This window comes from Caretta caretta, chromosome 27 (genome assembly GCF_965140235.1).
Source record: "Caretta caretta isolate rCarCar2 chromosome 27, rCarCar1.hap1, whole genome shotgun sequence".
In the NCBI taxonomy this organism is placed as follows: domain Eukaryota; kingdom Metazoa; phylum Chordata; order Testudines; family Cheloniidae; genus Caretta; species Caretta caretta.
In genome coordinates, this window is record NC_134232.1 from 10,532,182 (window position 1) to 10,550,364 (window position 18,183).

The following is an 18,183-nucleotide window of genomic DNA, read 5'->3' on the forward strand; positions in this document are numbered from 1 at the left end:
GACCCTATTCATGTCATGTGCTTTTCACGACCTAAGATGGATTCATAGCCAGGCCACTATCATTGTGTGTTTCTTCTAACCTTTCAGGTCAGCTTCCAATAGACAACTGGAAACGGATTGTCACGTGACCTTGGGGTGCCAATGTTCTTCCATAGGGGTCTCAAGACCCTGGTAGTCAGTAAAAATATTTTTTGGGAATCCCAGAGATGCAGAAAACAACATACTACGACAGTTCGACGCTGTTTGGAGGTTATTCCTACCAGGGTGCTAATGGGTTTGGTTATGATGGCCCTCAACAGCCTTTCCAGCCTTCTTCTCACGTGGAGAATGACTACCAGAGGTCTGCCTGCTCCCTCCAATCTCTTGGCAACACTGCCCCACATGCAAAAAGTAAAGACCTGAATGGAAGCTGCATGCGTCCGAGTTTGCCCCGGGAGAATCATCAAGCCCCACCTGTCTCACCACCCCCAAACTCCGTCACCAACCGCAACAGTAGCAACAGCGATAGCCAGTCAGGGAGCAGTAAAACTGCCCCCAGCAAATCAAATCTCAGTTCAAACGCAACTCTCACCAAACAGATTTTCCCCTGGATGAAAGAATCGAGACAAAACTCCAAACAGAAAAACAGTTCCCCTACCACAGGTATAATGTTCTGCTTTTGTAACCCTCCACTTCCCTAAACAGCGAGGTAATGAAGCCACCAGCCTGAATGCTCTTGTCTGAAAGTGGAAAGATACATGCATTGAAAATACTGCTATGGTTGACGGAGCCAAGCCATTCAACCTCTATTCAAGCAAACCTCCTGGTGATTTCAATGGGAGTTTGGCCTGAATAAAGCCCACTGGATTTGGCCCATAATGAAGATTTAGCTGTGTACACTTGATTTATGTATTTATTTATTTTAAATGCCATAATATTGTAGTAAAATGCACCAAATAAATTGTACATAGCTAAAGGTGGCTGAAGCATTGAATGCATGTAGTTACTAATAAATGCATATGGATATCCATTGCAGCATATTTATCAGTAGTAAAGAAATTCCACAGTATATTACTTATCCATCTATTTATTGATCAACAGATAGATAGATAGATAGATAGATAGATAGATAGATTAGATAGATAAAAGAACACCATGGAATTGCTCTTTTATATATAATATAATAAAATATAGTTGCCCATACATACACATAAACAGATATGCACGTGTCTGTTTATTATATAAGTGTGTGTGTGTGTGTGTTTTAATATAGTATTTGTGTTATATATGCATATATATTCTATAAGGGCAATTATATATACGCATGTACACTGAAGGCACAAATGCATGTGTGCCCCTATGCGCGCATGTGTGTTATCACCTATATTAAATACACACCCACATTTATACAAAACACACACACATGCCTGTGAGGTATAAAATATACACACATGAAAACGCAATACACACATTGCTGGCATCCGTGTTTATATTAATTTGCTTTTCAAAACACTGCCCCCTGCCAAATTTTATTGTCTCGAAATTATCTACTGAAAATAATCGACTCCTAAATAAATGGCCCTGGAATCCTTTTCTGCGTGACATGATCAAATTTTCATAAAGCAGGGGCAGCTTTGGAGAACAGAACTCTTAATAAATGACATGATTATAGAGTGCAAGCTAATGTGAACGGGGGGGGGGGGGAGGATGGTTGAAATCCGCCTGCCTGTTACAGGATTTATTAGGGAACGGTACATTCAATTTCTGCATGTAAGTAATTATCTTTTATTTCATTTCGGGCCGGTAGAAAGCTGCAGCGGCGAGAGAAGCCCTCCGGGGTCTTCTGCCTCCAAACGAGCCCGGACTGCCTACACGAGCGCGCAGCTGGTGGAGCTGGAGAAGGAATTCCACTTCAACCGCTACCTTTGCAGGCCCCGCCGGGTGGAGATGGCCAATCTGCTCAACCTCAGCGAAAGGCAGATCAAGATCTGGTTCCAGAACCGGAGGATGAAGTATAAGAAAGATCAGAAGTCGAAAGGCATGGGGTCTTCTTCCGGGGGGCCCTCCCCAACCGGCAGCCCGCCCCAGCCCATGCAATCCTCGGCAGGATTTATGAATGCCTTGCACACCATGACCAGTAACTACGAGGACCCATCGCCTCCTTCCTTCAATAAACCCCACCAGAATGCCTATGCCATGTCCACTAACTACCAAAACCCCATCAAAGGGTGCCCCTCCCAACAAAAGTACGCCAACACGGCGCCGGAGTACGACCCCCACATATTACAGGGCAATGGGAGCACGTATGGGACTCCCAATATGCAAGGCAGCCCCGTATACGTTGGAAGCAGCTACGGGGATTCTATGCCTGCTCCGGGCCCCTCCCTTTACGGCCTCAGTCACCTGCCACACCACCAGTCTGCCGGCATGGACTACAACGGTGCCCCACAGATGCCAGCCAGCCAGCACCACGGACCCTGTGAGACCCATCCAACTTACACAGAGCTTTCCACGCACCACGCCTCTTCTCAGGGCCGAATCCAAGAGGCGCCCAAACTCACCCACCTGTGATAGGGTGGGGGCAGGGTGGGTTGTGGGAGAGCAGGACAGACTGGGGAAGAAGTTGGGGAGCACTGAAGTGAGGGAGTGAATCTGCAGTGGGACCTGGTTCAGAAACATTTGTGTTGCACCCTTAAGATATTTATTTGGTGGCCTATCCTGTTAGCCCTTCAAGTGGAGAAATTTCCTGTTTTTTCCTGAAGATTCATTTTATTTATTTGCAAGATGCAGCTCTCAAATCTAATCTAATCTAATCTAATCTAATCTAATCTAATCTAATCTAATCTAATCTATCTCCATACACACCCCACTATCTCTCTCTCTCTCTCTGTCTAAACTCTAGATAGATATACCTTCTAATGCTTCAACACAAATGCTTTTGAATATATATCTGGGGTAGTTTTATGGAAATCTAGCAAAATACAAAACCAAAAGAACCTGATATATTTAAAGAAGGTACAAATAAGTACAAAGATTCCTCTGACATTGATAATGACAGCATATTGTCAACCCACCAAATCTATACAGTTGGCCTATCAATAACAGATACATTTTTTAATCTAAATAGATTCACAGAAAACTGCACTCTCCAAATCTCCCCCCAAAGAATCTTACCTTTTTCTTTCCAGTCTAACTCTTGAGATGAAGAACATCTTTTTTGCTGAGTAATTCCTCCCCTCACCCCATTAGCTGAAAATATACATATCTGCCAAGACTTGGAAATAGTACCTTTCTTCCTCCTCCTCTTCACAGGCTCCCCAACTAGGCTGAAGAGTTGCAAAGGTTCTGGAAATAAATTTCTGCAACAAAGCTGATTTTTATATTTTATTTTTTTTAAAGAGGCCAAAGAGAGGAAGAGAAAGTTGACAGGTCTGGATATTTTTAACCTTTGCCTCTTACGAAGTGAAGTCTCCATTCGGTTACGCTTTTTCGTTTAGGGTTCATTAACAAAAAAGCAATCTTAAGACTTAGAAATCCTACATTTTGTTCCTCCTTCTCTCTTGACTTAACGTGAAAACAGGGTATTTTTGAACAAACGGTGTGTCCTCCAAAAGAAGCAGAAGTGAATGGACCTTTGGTATTTGCTAATGCTTTCTTGTCTGGACATCTTTGTTGCACTTAGAGTTTACATTGAATGGGTATAAAACAACTTTGAAGGGCGTTCGTCCACTCAATCCTGACGTCTTTCAAAAGCTGTGTGTTCTGGTGAACATTCATATATATTTATTGGTTATAGCCAGTTTAAAATATTTTTCCTTTTTTTGTATTATTTATCCCCAACATCATGTATTTATATGAGAAAAAGAATCAAATTGTACTTTTTTAGTATTTACTTGTTATAAAGGACATTGTGTTTCCTTGTCATTGTACAACAAGCTTATTTTAGTTATTGTAATTTAGGAAGACCAGTAGTTTTATGTTACCCTCGTACTTATGAATAATGTAATTAGTTCTACTGGAGGCATGAGAGCAGAACCAGACTGTAATTGTATAGTCCTGAATTAGAAGAACTATAGCTAATCCCCCCTCCCCGTCACCCCTCCTCTTTGGAGATCTTTCTTTGTTCCTATAGTAGTAATTTCATTTCCTTGCTTAAGGGGTTGTCTGTTGAACAATTCTTGAATAAACTTTCTGTTATCAATTTGGATCTTGTCCTATTAGTCGGATCTAAAAGCAAAAATAACATAAAGACGAAGTAGTCAAAACACAAGCTTAAATATCCCAGAGACTAAAGACAGATAGCTAGATATCTATAGTCTCTCCTCCATGGCGCACCCCTCAGGTTATAATCCTATTTGTTTTAGAGCGCAGGTTATAAACCGTTGACACGTTCCTAGACCACAATATTTAATTAAAAAGTTAATAGCTAGTCTCTATTTCCCTCACCTCACCCCACCCCACCCATTCGCCCCTTGGAAGCCTGTTTAAAATTCTCCCAAGCAGACTAAAGTTCACAGTCCTCTTCTGAGGTTACAAAGAGAGGAGATCACGTGTCATCCGAACGACACAGCCATTGGGCCTAAAATGAAAACAAAGGAAAATGATTAATCACAAAAAGGCAAAGAGGAATTTTAATACTGAAGTGAAATTAAATCACTGGAGAAGCGGAAGAATAAAACCTTGGTGCTGGGAGAGAGATGCTGTGATAGGGTTAAACTGCTAGTGAAAGGTAAAGGGAGGAGGGAGGGAAAGATGTATGCAGAAGCAAAAGCAAATATAAGATAATGCTGTGGATAATTTGTCTTTTATGCTCCAGAGCCTTAAGAAAACTTGTTTTATAAGCGGTGTGGGTCAATAAAAGTTTTATGATGCTGGAACTGGATATAAACTGTCTGTCAAACACAAAATGCCCCATTTGCATTGCTGTAACAAATAAGCAAGGAGAAAGCTCTGAGAGGGAAGGTGATACTCCTAACACTGTTCTTGGGGGAGGGGGAGAGGGGGGGAGATCAAAAGGCACTGAATACTAACATCATTTCGGTTGGAAACAATGGCTTAAATTTATTAATTAGCGGCGTGTTGTGCCTGTATGTACAGTCTTCTTGATTAGACCACACACACACACACTTTGTGTATGTGTATGTATATATGGTTGAATGAAGACTTTACAATGAGCAATGATTTTCAGTTCATTTTATCTTTGATTTCTTTTTAATAAACGAAAGCCTTTGTGCAATCATAAATAATAATTAACCAAATAAGCAAAAAAGAAAGGAAGACGAAGAAGAAACTTGTTTTTCTACACAGGACTGTAACTGGATAATATCCAGCCATGCAAGAAGCAATTTAAGATTCAGTGATACTACAATTTAAAAGCATGGAAGCTTTGATTGAGATCAGATCAAATAACAATATTCAAGGTTTTAGGGGCTTCCCCCGAGTATAGTTTTCTCGGAGATGTCACTGAATCTAAAAGAGTGGGCGCCATATTGTTCGATTTGGTGTCACGAAATGCTCCTAACTAGTTTCAAAATAAGTGAAAGTGAATCCAGCAGCAGAACGAAAGACCCAAGTCACATTTCAGGGTTCAGACAGATGTTGTTTCTTTTGTCCGTCCCACCCCCCCCCCCGGAGCGTCCCATGTTCTCAGTTTTGATTTTGCACATGACAGTATTAAATAAGAAGACTTGTCTTTGCCTTAAAAAAAAACTTTGCGTTTGCCTTTAATGTTCAGTATACATATAATGTATTGTTATATAACAAAAGAAAAAGAAAGAAAGAAAGAAAGAAAGAAAGAAAGAAAGAAAGAAAGAAAGAAAGAAAGAAAGAAAGAAAACTTTCCCCTCCAAATAGGGAATGGAAATTTAATATCTGATCACTCCCTGTGAAATAAAGAGCAAGAAATGTTCCCCCAAAAGGTTTTATGGCTGTAACTTTAGTGTTAATAAGGAAGAAGAAAAAAATGAAAGAAGCTATAGTCACTTTCCAAGTTATTTCAGCATATCCCACACCTCTTATAAACCAATCTGTCTCCCAGGCAGCAGAGAATACTGTCCTGTTTCATTATTACAACTAAGATTCAAATAAAGCCAGATTTTAAATTGTTTTGATTCTGATCTCTGTTCTGATTTGCTAATTGGTTTTGTTTGTTTGTTTCTTTGGGTTTACCTTTTATCCCCTGATCTCAGCAGAAATCCAATCAAATAGAGATGAACGTTTTGGGGAAATACTCTCCCAAACTTTAAGCCCATGTCCGCGTTCCAGCCATCTAATTTCCCACTGTTTTATTTTATTTTATTTTATTTTTTGCTGCCCTGCAATTCGGCGTGGCTGTAGATTTCTGGGTTTCTCTGTAAATGCTTACCACCCACACGGATGTTTGAAGGGACAAAAGTTTCTAGGCTTTGCTGCCTGCCTGCCGTTTGCCAGCCCTTCTTTCCGAGAAGATGCGGGAAAATAGATCTTGAACCAACAAACTAAAAACCTTCTAAGCTTTCAGAATGTTTTATTTTTTTGGTCTTCTTTTCCCAGAATTGTTCATTGTCTAATCTTTCTTATTTTGCTCTTCTCTAGGTTAAAGTTTTCGAATAATTCCTCTCACAATAACTCAAAAAAGCCAACTTTCTTTGGTAAGTTGGTTAAGGCCCAACTGTCAAAAGGCTTTCGAACAAAAGATTGATCGTTTCTCTCTCTCTCTCTCTTTTTCTTTTTTGGTTTGTGTGAAGCTGCTGGCTTTAAAAGAAAAATCTTACTGGGAAATGACTTTTAATTTAATTATTTGTTTTCTAAACTATTAAAGGGGAGCTGTTTAGCGACAATTCATTTGATTTCAAAGATATCAGTGACCTTAAAACACGTTTTTCCTCTTGCAGCGAAGTTTAAAGCCCACTCATTTAGGAGTGGGGGATTAAGGTACTTTAACAAGCTAAGATTTTTCTCCTCAACTTTTAATGCTTGCTTTATGACTTCGAAGGATCTAAAAAGTTCTTAAGAACATCTAACTGCCCCCCAAATAAACCTCTGAATTCAGCTTTCATACTGACCTGAACTTTTTTTAAAAAATCCCAACTGCAGATATTGGTAAATCTGAAATTCCAATTTGCCTCACTGATTAGGTTTAGCCTTCCCTGGCTGTTAATGAAGACTGCCTCTGCCTTGATTTAGGAAACTTGTTTTCTATTCCTATTTCAATCCGTTGTCAAAACTTTAAAAAGAGTAATGAGTTTGCTTCTTAACTGCTCCTGTCTTCCAGAATGTGCTCATCAGCCACTGTATTCCCAGGCAGGGAAAGAGTTAAAAAGGCAACTCCTACCTTCATTCCCACCCTTCCCTGCCTTACAGGCATCTCCACTGTTGCAGCATAGAGGTTACCCTAATTAAATGCCAGAGCCCAAGTCCTTCTAAAAGGGGGGAGGGAGGGAAAGGGATGTTTCCTAAGGACCATTTTTATTTTAATCTATTAAAGAAAATAATGCTTTCTGTTTTCCAGCAGGCCCCGCCTGCCATTGGCCAAGGCTGGTCATGTGACCAGGAATTTGGCTGCATTTTCGCCCCAGTCTCCAGTTTAATAGAGCAAGGTCCCCATACGCCTGTATTATCAGCAATATAACAATTATAAAAGCCCGAGAATCGTCATCATAACCATAACAATAAAAAAAACTGGGGCCCTAAGATTTCCTCCCTCCTCCTTCTCCTCGTCCCCCTCCCTCTGCCACTGGGCCCTGGAAAAGCCATGAATTTTGAATTGGAGAGGGAGATCGGGTTTATAAATAGCCAGCCTTCGCTCGCAGAGTGCCTGGCGTCTCTTCCCGCTGTCCTGGAGACATTTCAAACTTCATCAATCAAGGACTCGACATTAATTCCACCTCCTTTTGAGCAAACCCTCCTCAGCCTGAATCCTTGTTCCAGCAACCAGGCGAGACCAAGAAGCCAAGAAAGAGCAACTCATGGCCTGGCCCAGCAGCGCCCAATCCAGTTTGGCCCTTTGGCTGCAGAATTCCCCTGGATGAAAGAGAAGAAATCAGCCAAGAAAGCTACTCAGACTCCATCCTCCTCTTCCTCTTCGCCATCCTCTTCCTCCTTCCCGGGATCTGCAGCTGGATCTCCTGCAGGTTTGTACAATGCAGGGGCGAGGGGGATGGGGGGTGTTTATTGGGATTGGATTCAGACAATAAACATGTTGGCATCATTTCGCCCCTCACCTGCCCCCCCCCCCGCCCCATCCATCCATCCATCCCTGAAACGGTGTTACGCAATAAAATACATCGCAGCGATATGCAGCCTTATTTTTTGGTGTGCCCCCCCCACTCCAGTGCAAATCAAAGTGGGAATCATAGCCGGTTCTGCAATTATCTTTCCGAGGGAATAAGCCTACAAGATTCCGTCTGAATTGGAAGCGAAATTCTAACATGTCAGGGCTCGATTTTCCTATTATTCCCGAAATTCTAGAATTTTTCCCCCCTCCTTTTTACAGCCTGCTGGGGGGGGGGGAGGGGAGAAGAGAGATTTGCTGGCGCTTTTGTGTGTGTGCAGGAGGTGAAGGAGGGGGACAGAGACCGAATTTCCCTCATCGGTATCCATTAGGAACATGCAAAATAAATAAATAATAATAATAATAGAAGAAGAAGAAGCCATAGATAGCAAAATAAAGCAACAGTCCTTTAAACGTGTTCTCAATAAAATAATCTTGGGTTATATTTTTTTTTCCTGGGGGCCCAAAGGACAGAACCTTTCTCGGTGTGTTGGGAGTTCTTTCTTTCTTTCTTTCTTTCTTTCTTTCTTTCTTTCTTTCTCTTTTTTTTTTAAAAACCAACACCAAACACATTATTTCGGTCAATTATAACACAACGACAATGTGTGAAATGGGCGGTATTTTCCGGTGTCGACTGGGTCCTCCCCCCCAGAAAAGGTTTGGAGTTTCCAAACTGTTGGCAACAAATGTACCAGGGGGACGAAATATCCCCCTTCCATTGGGGACGGGAGGGGCAGGGATATTTTTTCCCTTGGGGTGGGAGGATTGGGGGAGTGAAACGTTTTCTTTGGGGTACGGGAAGGGAGCATGAGAGTGATTTGGGAGGATGGTAAATTCTGTTTTCTCCTGTGGGAGCTTAATTCTGCCCCTTGGTTAGCACCAGGCACCGTTCTGCCCTGCCCTTGAACGGGAAGCGAATGGATGTAGCTCGTTCATCACGGTGGCTGTTCCAACCCTCTCTCTCTCTTTTTCCCCCCCTCGTCCCCTTGTAAATGGGCGGTTGTGTGTGTGTGTTGTGAAGACACCCAGGGGCTCCCAGAGACCAGCGCGGGCGGCTCCCGGCGGCTCCGGACTGCCTACACCAACACCCAGCTCCTGGAGCTGGAGAAGGAATTCCACTTCAACAAGTATCTGTGCCGGCCCCGGCGGGTGGAGATCGCGGCGCTGCTGGACCTGACCGAGAGGCAGGTCAAGGTGTGGTTCCAGAACCGCCGGATGAAACACAAGAGGCAGACCCAGCACCAAGAGCCTTCCGACGGGGACCTCGGCTACCCCAACCTGGAGGAATGCAGCGACGAGGCGGACGAGAACTCTCCGTTTGGCCAAGCCCTGGAGACCCCCTGCCCTTTTCAAACCAAAAACCAGGCGAGCCAGGAGCCGCCCAGCGCTCAGCAGCTGCCCCGGAGCCCCGGCTACCCAACGCCCACCGCAGAGCCAGGGTCCATAATGGAGCCGAGCAGGGCAGCGGACAGCGTGGACAATGCCTTCCCGGAGAGGCAGGAGTCTCCTTTGTTGCCAGATCTGAGCATCTTCGCGACAGATTCCAGCCTCCAGGGCTCCCTGCAGAGCCCCGTCCACTTCTCGGAGGAAGACCTGGACTTTTTTACAAACACATTGTGTACTATAGACCTGCAGCATCTGAATTTCCAATAACCAGTCCCACCAGGGTCTATCTGCCTTGGCTGTGTCGCCCCTTCCACACGCACCTCCATCAGCTCCCCACTTGACACCAGAATATTTCTATAATGTGGCCATGTGCTTTCTCAGACCCCTTCTCCCCTCGCCCCCTTTCAAGTGCGTTCTAATGTGGAAGCTAGATCATAAGAATGGCCCATCCTTTAAATAGTTATTCCGATAGTCCCAAATAACAGGATCCTCCTATGTGTTTACTAAATTCAGATATTTAATTATACTTTTATTCTTTCGTATTTATTTAAAAGAAATACACAAGCAACCCCCCCCCTCGCCCGTCACAACCCCCCACCCCCGAGAGAAAACATTTGTAAATCCTTCAAGTGACTTTCTCAGGAATCCGAACGAAACTTTTAGATTTCTTAATAAAAATAAATAATAATAATTAAAAAAAAAACCCGGAGGAATTTTGTTTCCTCTTTTTTAAGTTTTAGATGTAGACTATTTATTCAAATCCTTTAATAGTAAATGGCAAATTATTTATTGTACATTATTTTCATAGATTAAATAAATGTCTTTATAAAATTAAAACAATGTGTTATCATTTTTATGTCTCGTCTTTAAGAACCTTGTTCATTTCCCCTCTGAAGTTAGAACCTTCCCTTTCTTTCTTTGCAACTATCTACTGGTTTTTATTATCTTGTGTAGACAGGGAGGGTAAGAAGAAGAAATGTGACCTCATAAATCACATTTTTTCATAGAAAGCAGGTCTCAATCAGGAATACTGTATTCATTAAACTTCCTTGTTCGGTTTCCCTGCGCTAGTTTTTTGCTCAAAGAATAAAGACCTTCGCTGTGAATTTTAACATATTCATTCTTTAAACACCCCATTCCTACTCTTCGAGCAAAAATATTGTTAGAAAAAAAATCGTCTGACCTAAAATGTAAATTCAAAGTTTAAAATTTCAGCTCTATACATTACTTTCAAAACCACCCCTCAGTCCTGAGAACACCTACGTCCGGCGCACGCTGGTTAGAAACGTTTGCTGTTTAGAAGTTTGTTATAAATATTTCCCGTCTCCCGTGAGTGTTAACACCACGCAAATGACAATCCAGAAAGACAAAAGGCAGCCTCTTGATTTTTCCAATCCTCCATTTCTCATCCCCTGAAGCAAAAAATTACCAATTAAAACTGCCCCATGGTACACAAGGGGTGGGGGGAGAGAATAAATACTGTCTAGTTTCAAGAAATACTCCATGGGTGCACCCTGACTACCATATTTGTAGCCAGCAGTTAAATGGTATAAAGGAAAGAAGGGGGGAGACATTAAATTTAAAAGTGGGAGAGTGAAGGGCGGCGGGGGGCGGGGGGGAACACGCCAGAAAAAAACAGGACTAATAAATCTGGGGTGATTTCGATAGCCATTTGTGCTGGTCTGCCCCGGCTCGCGAGTCCTTTTAGGAAAGCTTTCCTCCAACAAGTAATTTTAAACACAAAACTCATATATCAAAAGGGGGTGGGGGCTTGTTATGAATGAAAAGGGGTCAGCGGAGGAATCAATCGCGGTGACACACAAAAAATAAATCATATTACGTCTTTGCTAAGTCATCGGTGTTTCCCCAGACACGGCAGAAATTTGGTAGGCGTTCAAGTCGAGTTTGTGTGAAAGTAGCATCGAAACCCAGAAGACTGGGAGGCGGGGGAGAGCGTGGGAGTGGGAAGGGGGAATAGAAGGGGGCTCTTCTTTCTTCCTGGGCTGCTTAAAATGGCGCAGGAATCTGTGGCCAGACAAGGAAAACAGGCAGCCATGATAGAAGCTATATTTATACTGGGCAATTTCTGAGGAGCTAAGGGAGGAGGGTGGGAGTCTAGGGAGGTTAAATGATCCCTTCTGTCCACGCAGTTATACTATAGGGGAAGATGGATTTTTCACACACACACACACAAACACACTCGTTGGTACAACAAAGAGCGAACATTCTACCCCACCGGGTCTATGTCTCTTTTGGATGAAGATTTAAGATTTTGTTCAGCCTTCATTTTGCTACTAGAATTCACATATCAGAAAGATGCAGTAAGACATGTCATTGTCACCTCCCACTGCTTTTCTGGGGGGTGGGTGGTTAAGAACTTCAAATTTAGCCAACCTTCAAACAGTTGGGTACAAAAGACACATGTTTTGAAATTGCTCTTGGAAAAATCCCAGACATTTCTGTCAATTACAGCAGGGAATTCTGCTTTCAAGTCTACGCGGTTTAGTCTTAATACGGATAGTATTTCGCTTTTGCAGAACAAATGCTCAGATATATTTTCAAACGAAAACGCTGCTCCTGCGGGACTGAAAATGTTTATGTTGAAAATCGAAATATATTGCAATTCAAATAATCGACTAACTCTTACTCAACAAATGCATATACATAAAAAACACTGACCCTACAATTAATGCCAGGAGCATCCTCTTCAAACATTTCCCAACCCAGCATGTGCACGCCTCTTTTACTAACCACTCTTGTCCGCTCTGAAAGTCCTGAAGTCCCGACAGACCGCGCCTTTCCAAAGTACCACAGAAGGCTATTCATTATCGTTAAGTTTATTTAATATCTCTAGCTTCTGGAACACACTCAAGTACAATGCAGGCAGTGCCAGACGCTGTTTATCAAAGGGCCATTTGTTCCAATGCCTCACATATATCCCCCCCCTCCCCCCCAGCTCCCCAGCCCGCAATCCTGCATACAGTCGTGCAGGGGAATATTAAGGAATTGGTTATACCTAGTCAATATCAACTGAGCTTAGGGAGGAAAAATGGATACATCCAACATATAGCGTAACTTTCCCTATTTTAAAAAAATACTACAAGCATTTTGCGCAGGGAAACACACACACACACACACTTTCCCCCATTAGTTCAGCCATTTTCAGTGCAGGAGGTAACACGTTTCTCTGGATCTTTTATGTGCCCTTCCCCATTTGCCTCTCCAGAGAAGGTTGCTCCTCATGCAACGTGCGATCTCCAAGCAACTCAATCATTCAGCGGGGAGGAGGGTAGAATAAGGGACATCTTGTGTTGGGGAGGCGGTCTCTCCCCGGGGTTACGTTTTGGCGGTGATGGCTATGGTCTTTCCAATAGATGCCAGGGAGGAGGGGATGCGGGGCTGTGGAGGAGAGAAGGGAGTTCTACGAGTTGGCCAATGTAAATACTGACACCTTATCAATACAAATCTCTAACAATGGCCCTTCTGCAGATCATAATGACTTCTCAAAGTTGCTGCAGGTCTAGAAAACATGCCAGTCACAGTCACAAATCAATTCTACACCCGCGGAAAGTGACTTAATAAATGGGCCCTCGCCAGTTATTATCCTCGTTCACAGCCACCCTTCTTATTTGTCCTAATTAGCAAGACAGAAATGTCGGAGGAAAGAAGGGGAATATTCAATAAAATCTAAGTTATTGAATGACTGTAAGACTTCATCGTTAGTTCAGCCATTCTTTACCTTCTTCAAAATGTCAAACAAACGGAGAATGTGTTTTTTGAAACCTTACCCTTCTGTTCTCTGCAACTGGAGGGCATCTATTAAGCAAATCCTGCCCCTGATCGTTGTCAAAACACTGCAGCGGACTAGCGATTATTAACCTAGAAATATGCAGATGAGATGCGCTCACACGTGTTGTAATGGTGAGAAAGTAATATTTATCTGGTGCTGATCTAGTCTGGGCATATGTTTCCTAAAGAGCTACTTGAGGCCCTGAAGATCTTGAGCTAGCGACTATGGTCATGGGAAGGACCAGGGGACAATGCCCCTGGAAACAAAATATGGACTGAACGGAGCATCCCAGGGCGCGGTTATGTGTTGCCACAAGAAGAACAAGGCGAGCCCATTGCCTTATCTTGGGAAATCATCCCAAAGTTCCTCTAAACGGTTGATCCCGGAATCTGAACAAAGCCTAGAAAATCTCTCAAGAGCAGATCACTTCTCTCATGTTATTTAGTTTGCATGGAGTCTGTCTCCAAATAGCCATATCATTACGCATCTATATTTGTATGCAATACAATGCCAATCTGTGCTGTGACATCTGCGTGCAATCCTGGACACAATGCCGCATTGTTTTAAATTGCGTCGGGAGTGTCTAGCATCTCCATTTCTTCCTCTCGACTGTGCCACGGTCACACAGGAATAAACCATCAGGGTTTGCCCACGGCTCCAGTAGTTTAAGCCCTGTGCGCTCCTTAGCAGTCAACAGCCATTAAATCCCTTTGCACAGCTGCACCGTTTTCATGTCATGCACCGTTATGACCAACCCAACCGCTTGCTTTTTCCTCTCTTTGATACTTTCCTACCAGACCACGAGAATACGAAAGGAGATTGTATCTGAGCCAAACAAACTCTTTAAAGTAACGATGTGATAGGGCAGGTAAATCCCTGTTGAATCTGTCTTGCAATTCTGGATGGATCCATTGTTACCTTTTCCTCCCAAAGAAAATATCCCTATTACAGGTCTGGTTTCAAGACAAACAAGCTCACAGGAGGACCCTGTTCTGCAAGGTGCTGAGCGCTAGTGTAAATCGCACTGAAACCAAGGGGTGTTAAATTCAGGGGCAAATTGGCCTCCCCTTACACATATTGGTGAGTAGTCCCATTGAGGTCCAGCCGAAGGGACTAATTCATGTTCTGAGGAAGCGCTTACCAATGAGTGTAAGGGTTGCACAATTATTAATTATTATCACTATTCTAGTACTACCTGGGGACTCCATGGTACTGGGCACTGAACAAACACATAGTAAGATGCCCTATGCTCCTGCCCCTAAGCGTTTTACAATTTACTAGAGGGAGGGGAAACAGAGGCAGGGAAAGAAGAAGTGAGTCGCCAAAGGTCACCCAGAACGTCAGTGTCAGAGGAGAGACTAGAAGGTCTCCAGAGTCCCAATCCTGGTCTCTCCACGGGACTACAGTCTAGTCCCGAAGGAGGGATGCATGGCTCGGCCCGAGTATCAGAGTCTCTCCCACAGGTTGTAAATAGAAACCATTGACCCAGATACCTATCTACTCCCCTCGCCACTTAACTGTCACCCAGCTGGAAAGTTTTAAAGGCGCCTGACTAGATCCGGGTGCAATTTAAACCGAATTTTTGGCAGCTGTTCTGAGTCCACGGATTTTCAGTTCTGAAAAAGTATCCAGGCTCACAACCGAAGGATGGAGCTGGATCAAGCAGCTAACGGAGAAGAGCTTTTCATCCGCATGGCTTGCCACTTTTTCTTGAAAGGTAAATGCATACCCACTCACCTCTGGCTCAGATCTTCCACTCCGTAACTTGTCGCTCCTAATATCAACGGCGGGAGCTATATTTAATTGTTTGAAGCCTGCCCTTAGGCAATTCAATCCACAGTTAGGCTTCTCCCCCCCACCCCACCCCGGACTGTTGAGCACCTGTAACTCCCATTAACTTAGCATCTTTGACAATGAGGGCATTTGTATGTAGGTACCTGAGTATGGATTTATATGCGTAACTCCAGTCTCCTGGGGCCAAATTATCTGCTGGTGAAAACAAGCGAAACTGCAGCGACCTCAGTGGAGAGTTGTGTCCATTTACCCCAGCAGCGCAGCTGCAAGGAAATATCAACACAGAGAATGGAGTTACAATTATTGATCCATCACCCCAAACACGGTCTCTCTTGAAATCCCCTGGTCTGAATTAATACCCAGCCTACACTTGCTGCTTTATGGAGCACAACGGGTAACAATTAAAATGTATCTTCTTCTTCACTCACAACACAATGGCATCAATTTTTAACGGGTAGGGTAATTGACCACTGGCGGATGTGTCCGATTCTCCATCACTGGCCATTTTTATATCAAGATCGGATTTTTTTTAAGATCGTCTCTAGCTCAAAACCGAAAGACTTTGGGGACGTGCTTTGGCCTGTGTTATAGGGGAAGTCAGACTAAATACCACAATGGCCCGTTCTAGTGTTGGGATCTATGAACAGCGGTGCTCAGAGGTTCCCTCCAATATTTCTTTGGATCACCGCCTCTGAAGTTGTTCCCCCGCCCTCCTTTTGGACCCAAATATCACAAACAGAGGACGTGATGTAAAAATCACCGACAAAATACCTAACTCTACAAAAAAGGCCAAATCAAATATTTTTGTACAGATGTCTGAAAGCCGCTCAAGTGTTCCTTATTAATCAAATAATGGAGAAGCCCGGCGTGATGTCTCCTGGGGGAGGGGGAACAAACTTTCTCGGCTAACCCTTATATTGAGCTTCAAAATAGAAGAGTCTGTCTAAGTGCCCTGGAACCTTGGAAATGTTTAACTTTCGATGGCAGAGCCTCTTTCAAATGGATACCTTTAGAAGACCCGCTCCACTTCCCTTAAGATCTCGCCACAAAAGACTTGGCTATAGATCTTTCTTTCTCTCCGGTATCAAATATGTCAACCAAACTGTTTAAAACCAAGCAATCTCTCACGAAAGAACTCGAAACCTTCCCTTTTCATATCAGCACACCACTAGGTTTCATGGGACCCCTTTTTTGTGCCCAGGGGATGTCCTGTTGGAAAAAAGATTTCTTGTAAGAGCTCCCATAAAGCCTGGGCAATCATAGGGATGGCCGGGGATAACTATATGGTTCTCCCTGGCTGGATTTCTTTCCTACACCGTTACAGGGCAGCTGCTGAGGTTGTTTACAACAAGGGAAACCAACCCAATGAGTAATCACAGATGAACTGTCCTGGAGGCTGCTGTAGGAACTCCCCTGCCTCTTCCTGCGCGCCCATAGTATAATATTACGCAGTTATATGCCTAGCGAGTGTGTTTCTGGCCCGGGGTGTGTGTGTGGGGGGGGGGGGGATGCTTGTGGTAGAGGGAGTGTCCGCCCCTGAAGAACTCTGCTTTGGTCAGTGCTGGAGACGGACCACTGGCGTGTGCTAAGGGAAACCCCCAAGACCTGTCGCCTCATATAAAGCCTATATTTAGGATGAGTCCAGTAGCCCCTGAAAAAACAAGAGACCGGCAGGCCCAGATTGATAAATGAGGAGTACACACTTCAGCTCCGGGGGGGTGGGGGGGGGGAAAGCTCCTCCTCTGTGCAATATTCAACGCTTACAGGCGGGGTGGGGGGGAACAGAAAGGATCTACCTCAGGGAAAAGGGCTGGAGTCTAGGCCAGCAATTAACACGCTGGTTCCTGTCACGGCCCCTAATCCGGGCTAGCAACCGAAGTGCAATTCTAATGGTCAGTTTAGACTCTCTCCCCTCCCCCACACCCGAACGGAAGAATGAAAACGGCCCTTCCCCCATCCTCAAAAATCCCCAGCTAATTTTTGTTGTCGTTGTTTGTTGTAATCCCACCCCGTGAAAGCCAGCGGCATCTGAAAGTCTCTGTCGGTTGTTGTGCTTTAGGGGATAGGACTCATGACAGATGAAGCAATAAATATGGTATCATAGAATTAATTAAGATCATATAATATAACGAAGCAATAAATATCATGAAAGGGTAATGACTAATTAAGTATTTGGGGGGGAGAAAAGTGGGGAGGGGGACCGGAGGTTTGATGGAATAAACCACGTTGGCTCATCGCTTTCCCCGGATGGGATCCCACTCTTCTGTTGCTTCAGCAAGTTCTGGAGCCTCTCTTCTCTCAAGAAGAAGCTGCCCATAATATGACCGGCAATCACCAGAGATTGTTTTTGTAGTTACCCATGATCGGATGTCTCCTTTCTCTGATGGGTCTGACGATCTGTCCTGAAGTGGGGCCCTCTTTACGTTCTCCACTGGGGAAAATAAAAAGAAGCAAAATGTAAAATAATCATAAATGGTGAGAGGATCTGGAAAGGGACAGAGAGGTAGGATCTCAAGTCGCGTTGAGAGTCAGGTAGGCGATTCGGAAAGCCCCACTCTGTCACTGCATGGGATCCATGGACCTCGATTTGGAGTTGAGCTGCAGGCATGGCTGCCATTTGGTGGAAAGCATACGCCACTTTTTGCTCGCAATGGGGATGAGATTTTGATACTCTTGTACGGACTAGCACCTTCCTTCACGAGTCAATGGGATCCCACGTGAAGTTGGAGGGGTGCAACTAAACTGGAGTTATAGTATGAAGAACTGGCCCCTGGGGAAGGTGCTTTTTCACTGTAGCAACAAACAAAATAAACGCTTATGACAGGGCTATTTTAACCCCAGCGCCTTTGATCTCACCATTAGCCCCAGATAGCTATCCGGGACGTTGTGACTACTTGGCACCTGGGTTCCAGAGAGCAGATAAGAAGAAAGCGAAGTGATGGGTCCTTGTGGGGGTGACAGTGCCTTGGGTAACAGAGTGGAG

At 43.9% G+C, this 18,183-nt stretch overlaps 2 protein-coding genes across 8 annotated transcripts in view; both read left to right on the forward strand.

Annotated features, from left to right (window-relative positions):
• Positions 1-4,180, forward strand: part of HOXB3 (homeobox B3) — a 59,085-nt gene extending 54,905 nt beyond the window's left edge. For all 7 annotated transcript variants that reach the window (XM_048830077.2, XM_048830078.2, XM_075123685.1 and 4 more), the window contains 2 exons: positions 88-642; positions 1,787-4,180. In XM_048830077.2, coding sequence (XP_048686034.2) covers positions 207-642; positions 1,787-2,550 — 1,200 coding nt within the window. In that variant the 5' untranslated portion in view covers positions 88-206 and the 3' untranslated portion in view covers positions 2,551-4,180. The remainder of the gene's footprint in view (positions 1-87; positions 643-1,786) is intronic.
• A 2,446-nt stretch (positions 4,181-6,626) lies between these two features.
• HOXB2 (homeobox B2) lies at positions 6,627-10,456 on the forward strand. The gene is made up of 2 exons (XM_048830080.2): positions 6,627-8,090; positions 9,252-10,456. Exons 1-2 carry the CDS (start codon positions 7,712-7,714, stop codon positions 9,881-9,883), a joined length of 1,011 nt encoding a protein of 336 aa, XP_048686037.1. The 5' UTR covers positions 6,627-7,711; the 3' UTR covers positions 9,884-10,456.
• Positions 10,457-18,183: the final 7,727 nt, after the last annotated feature.

Excerpts from the sequence above, each read along its gene's own strand:
- HOXB2 (XM_048830080.2), top strand. The coding sequence starts at position 7,712 with ATGAATTTTGAATTGGAGAGGGAGATCGGGTTTATAAATAGCCAGCCT. Across the intron at positions 8,091-9,251 it reads TGCAGCTGGATCTCCTGCAG|ACACCCAGGGGCTCCCAGAG; the intron begins GTTTGTACAATG and ends TGTGTTGTGAAG.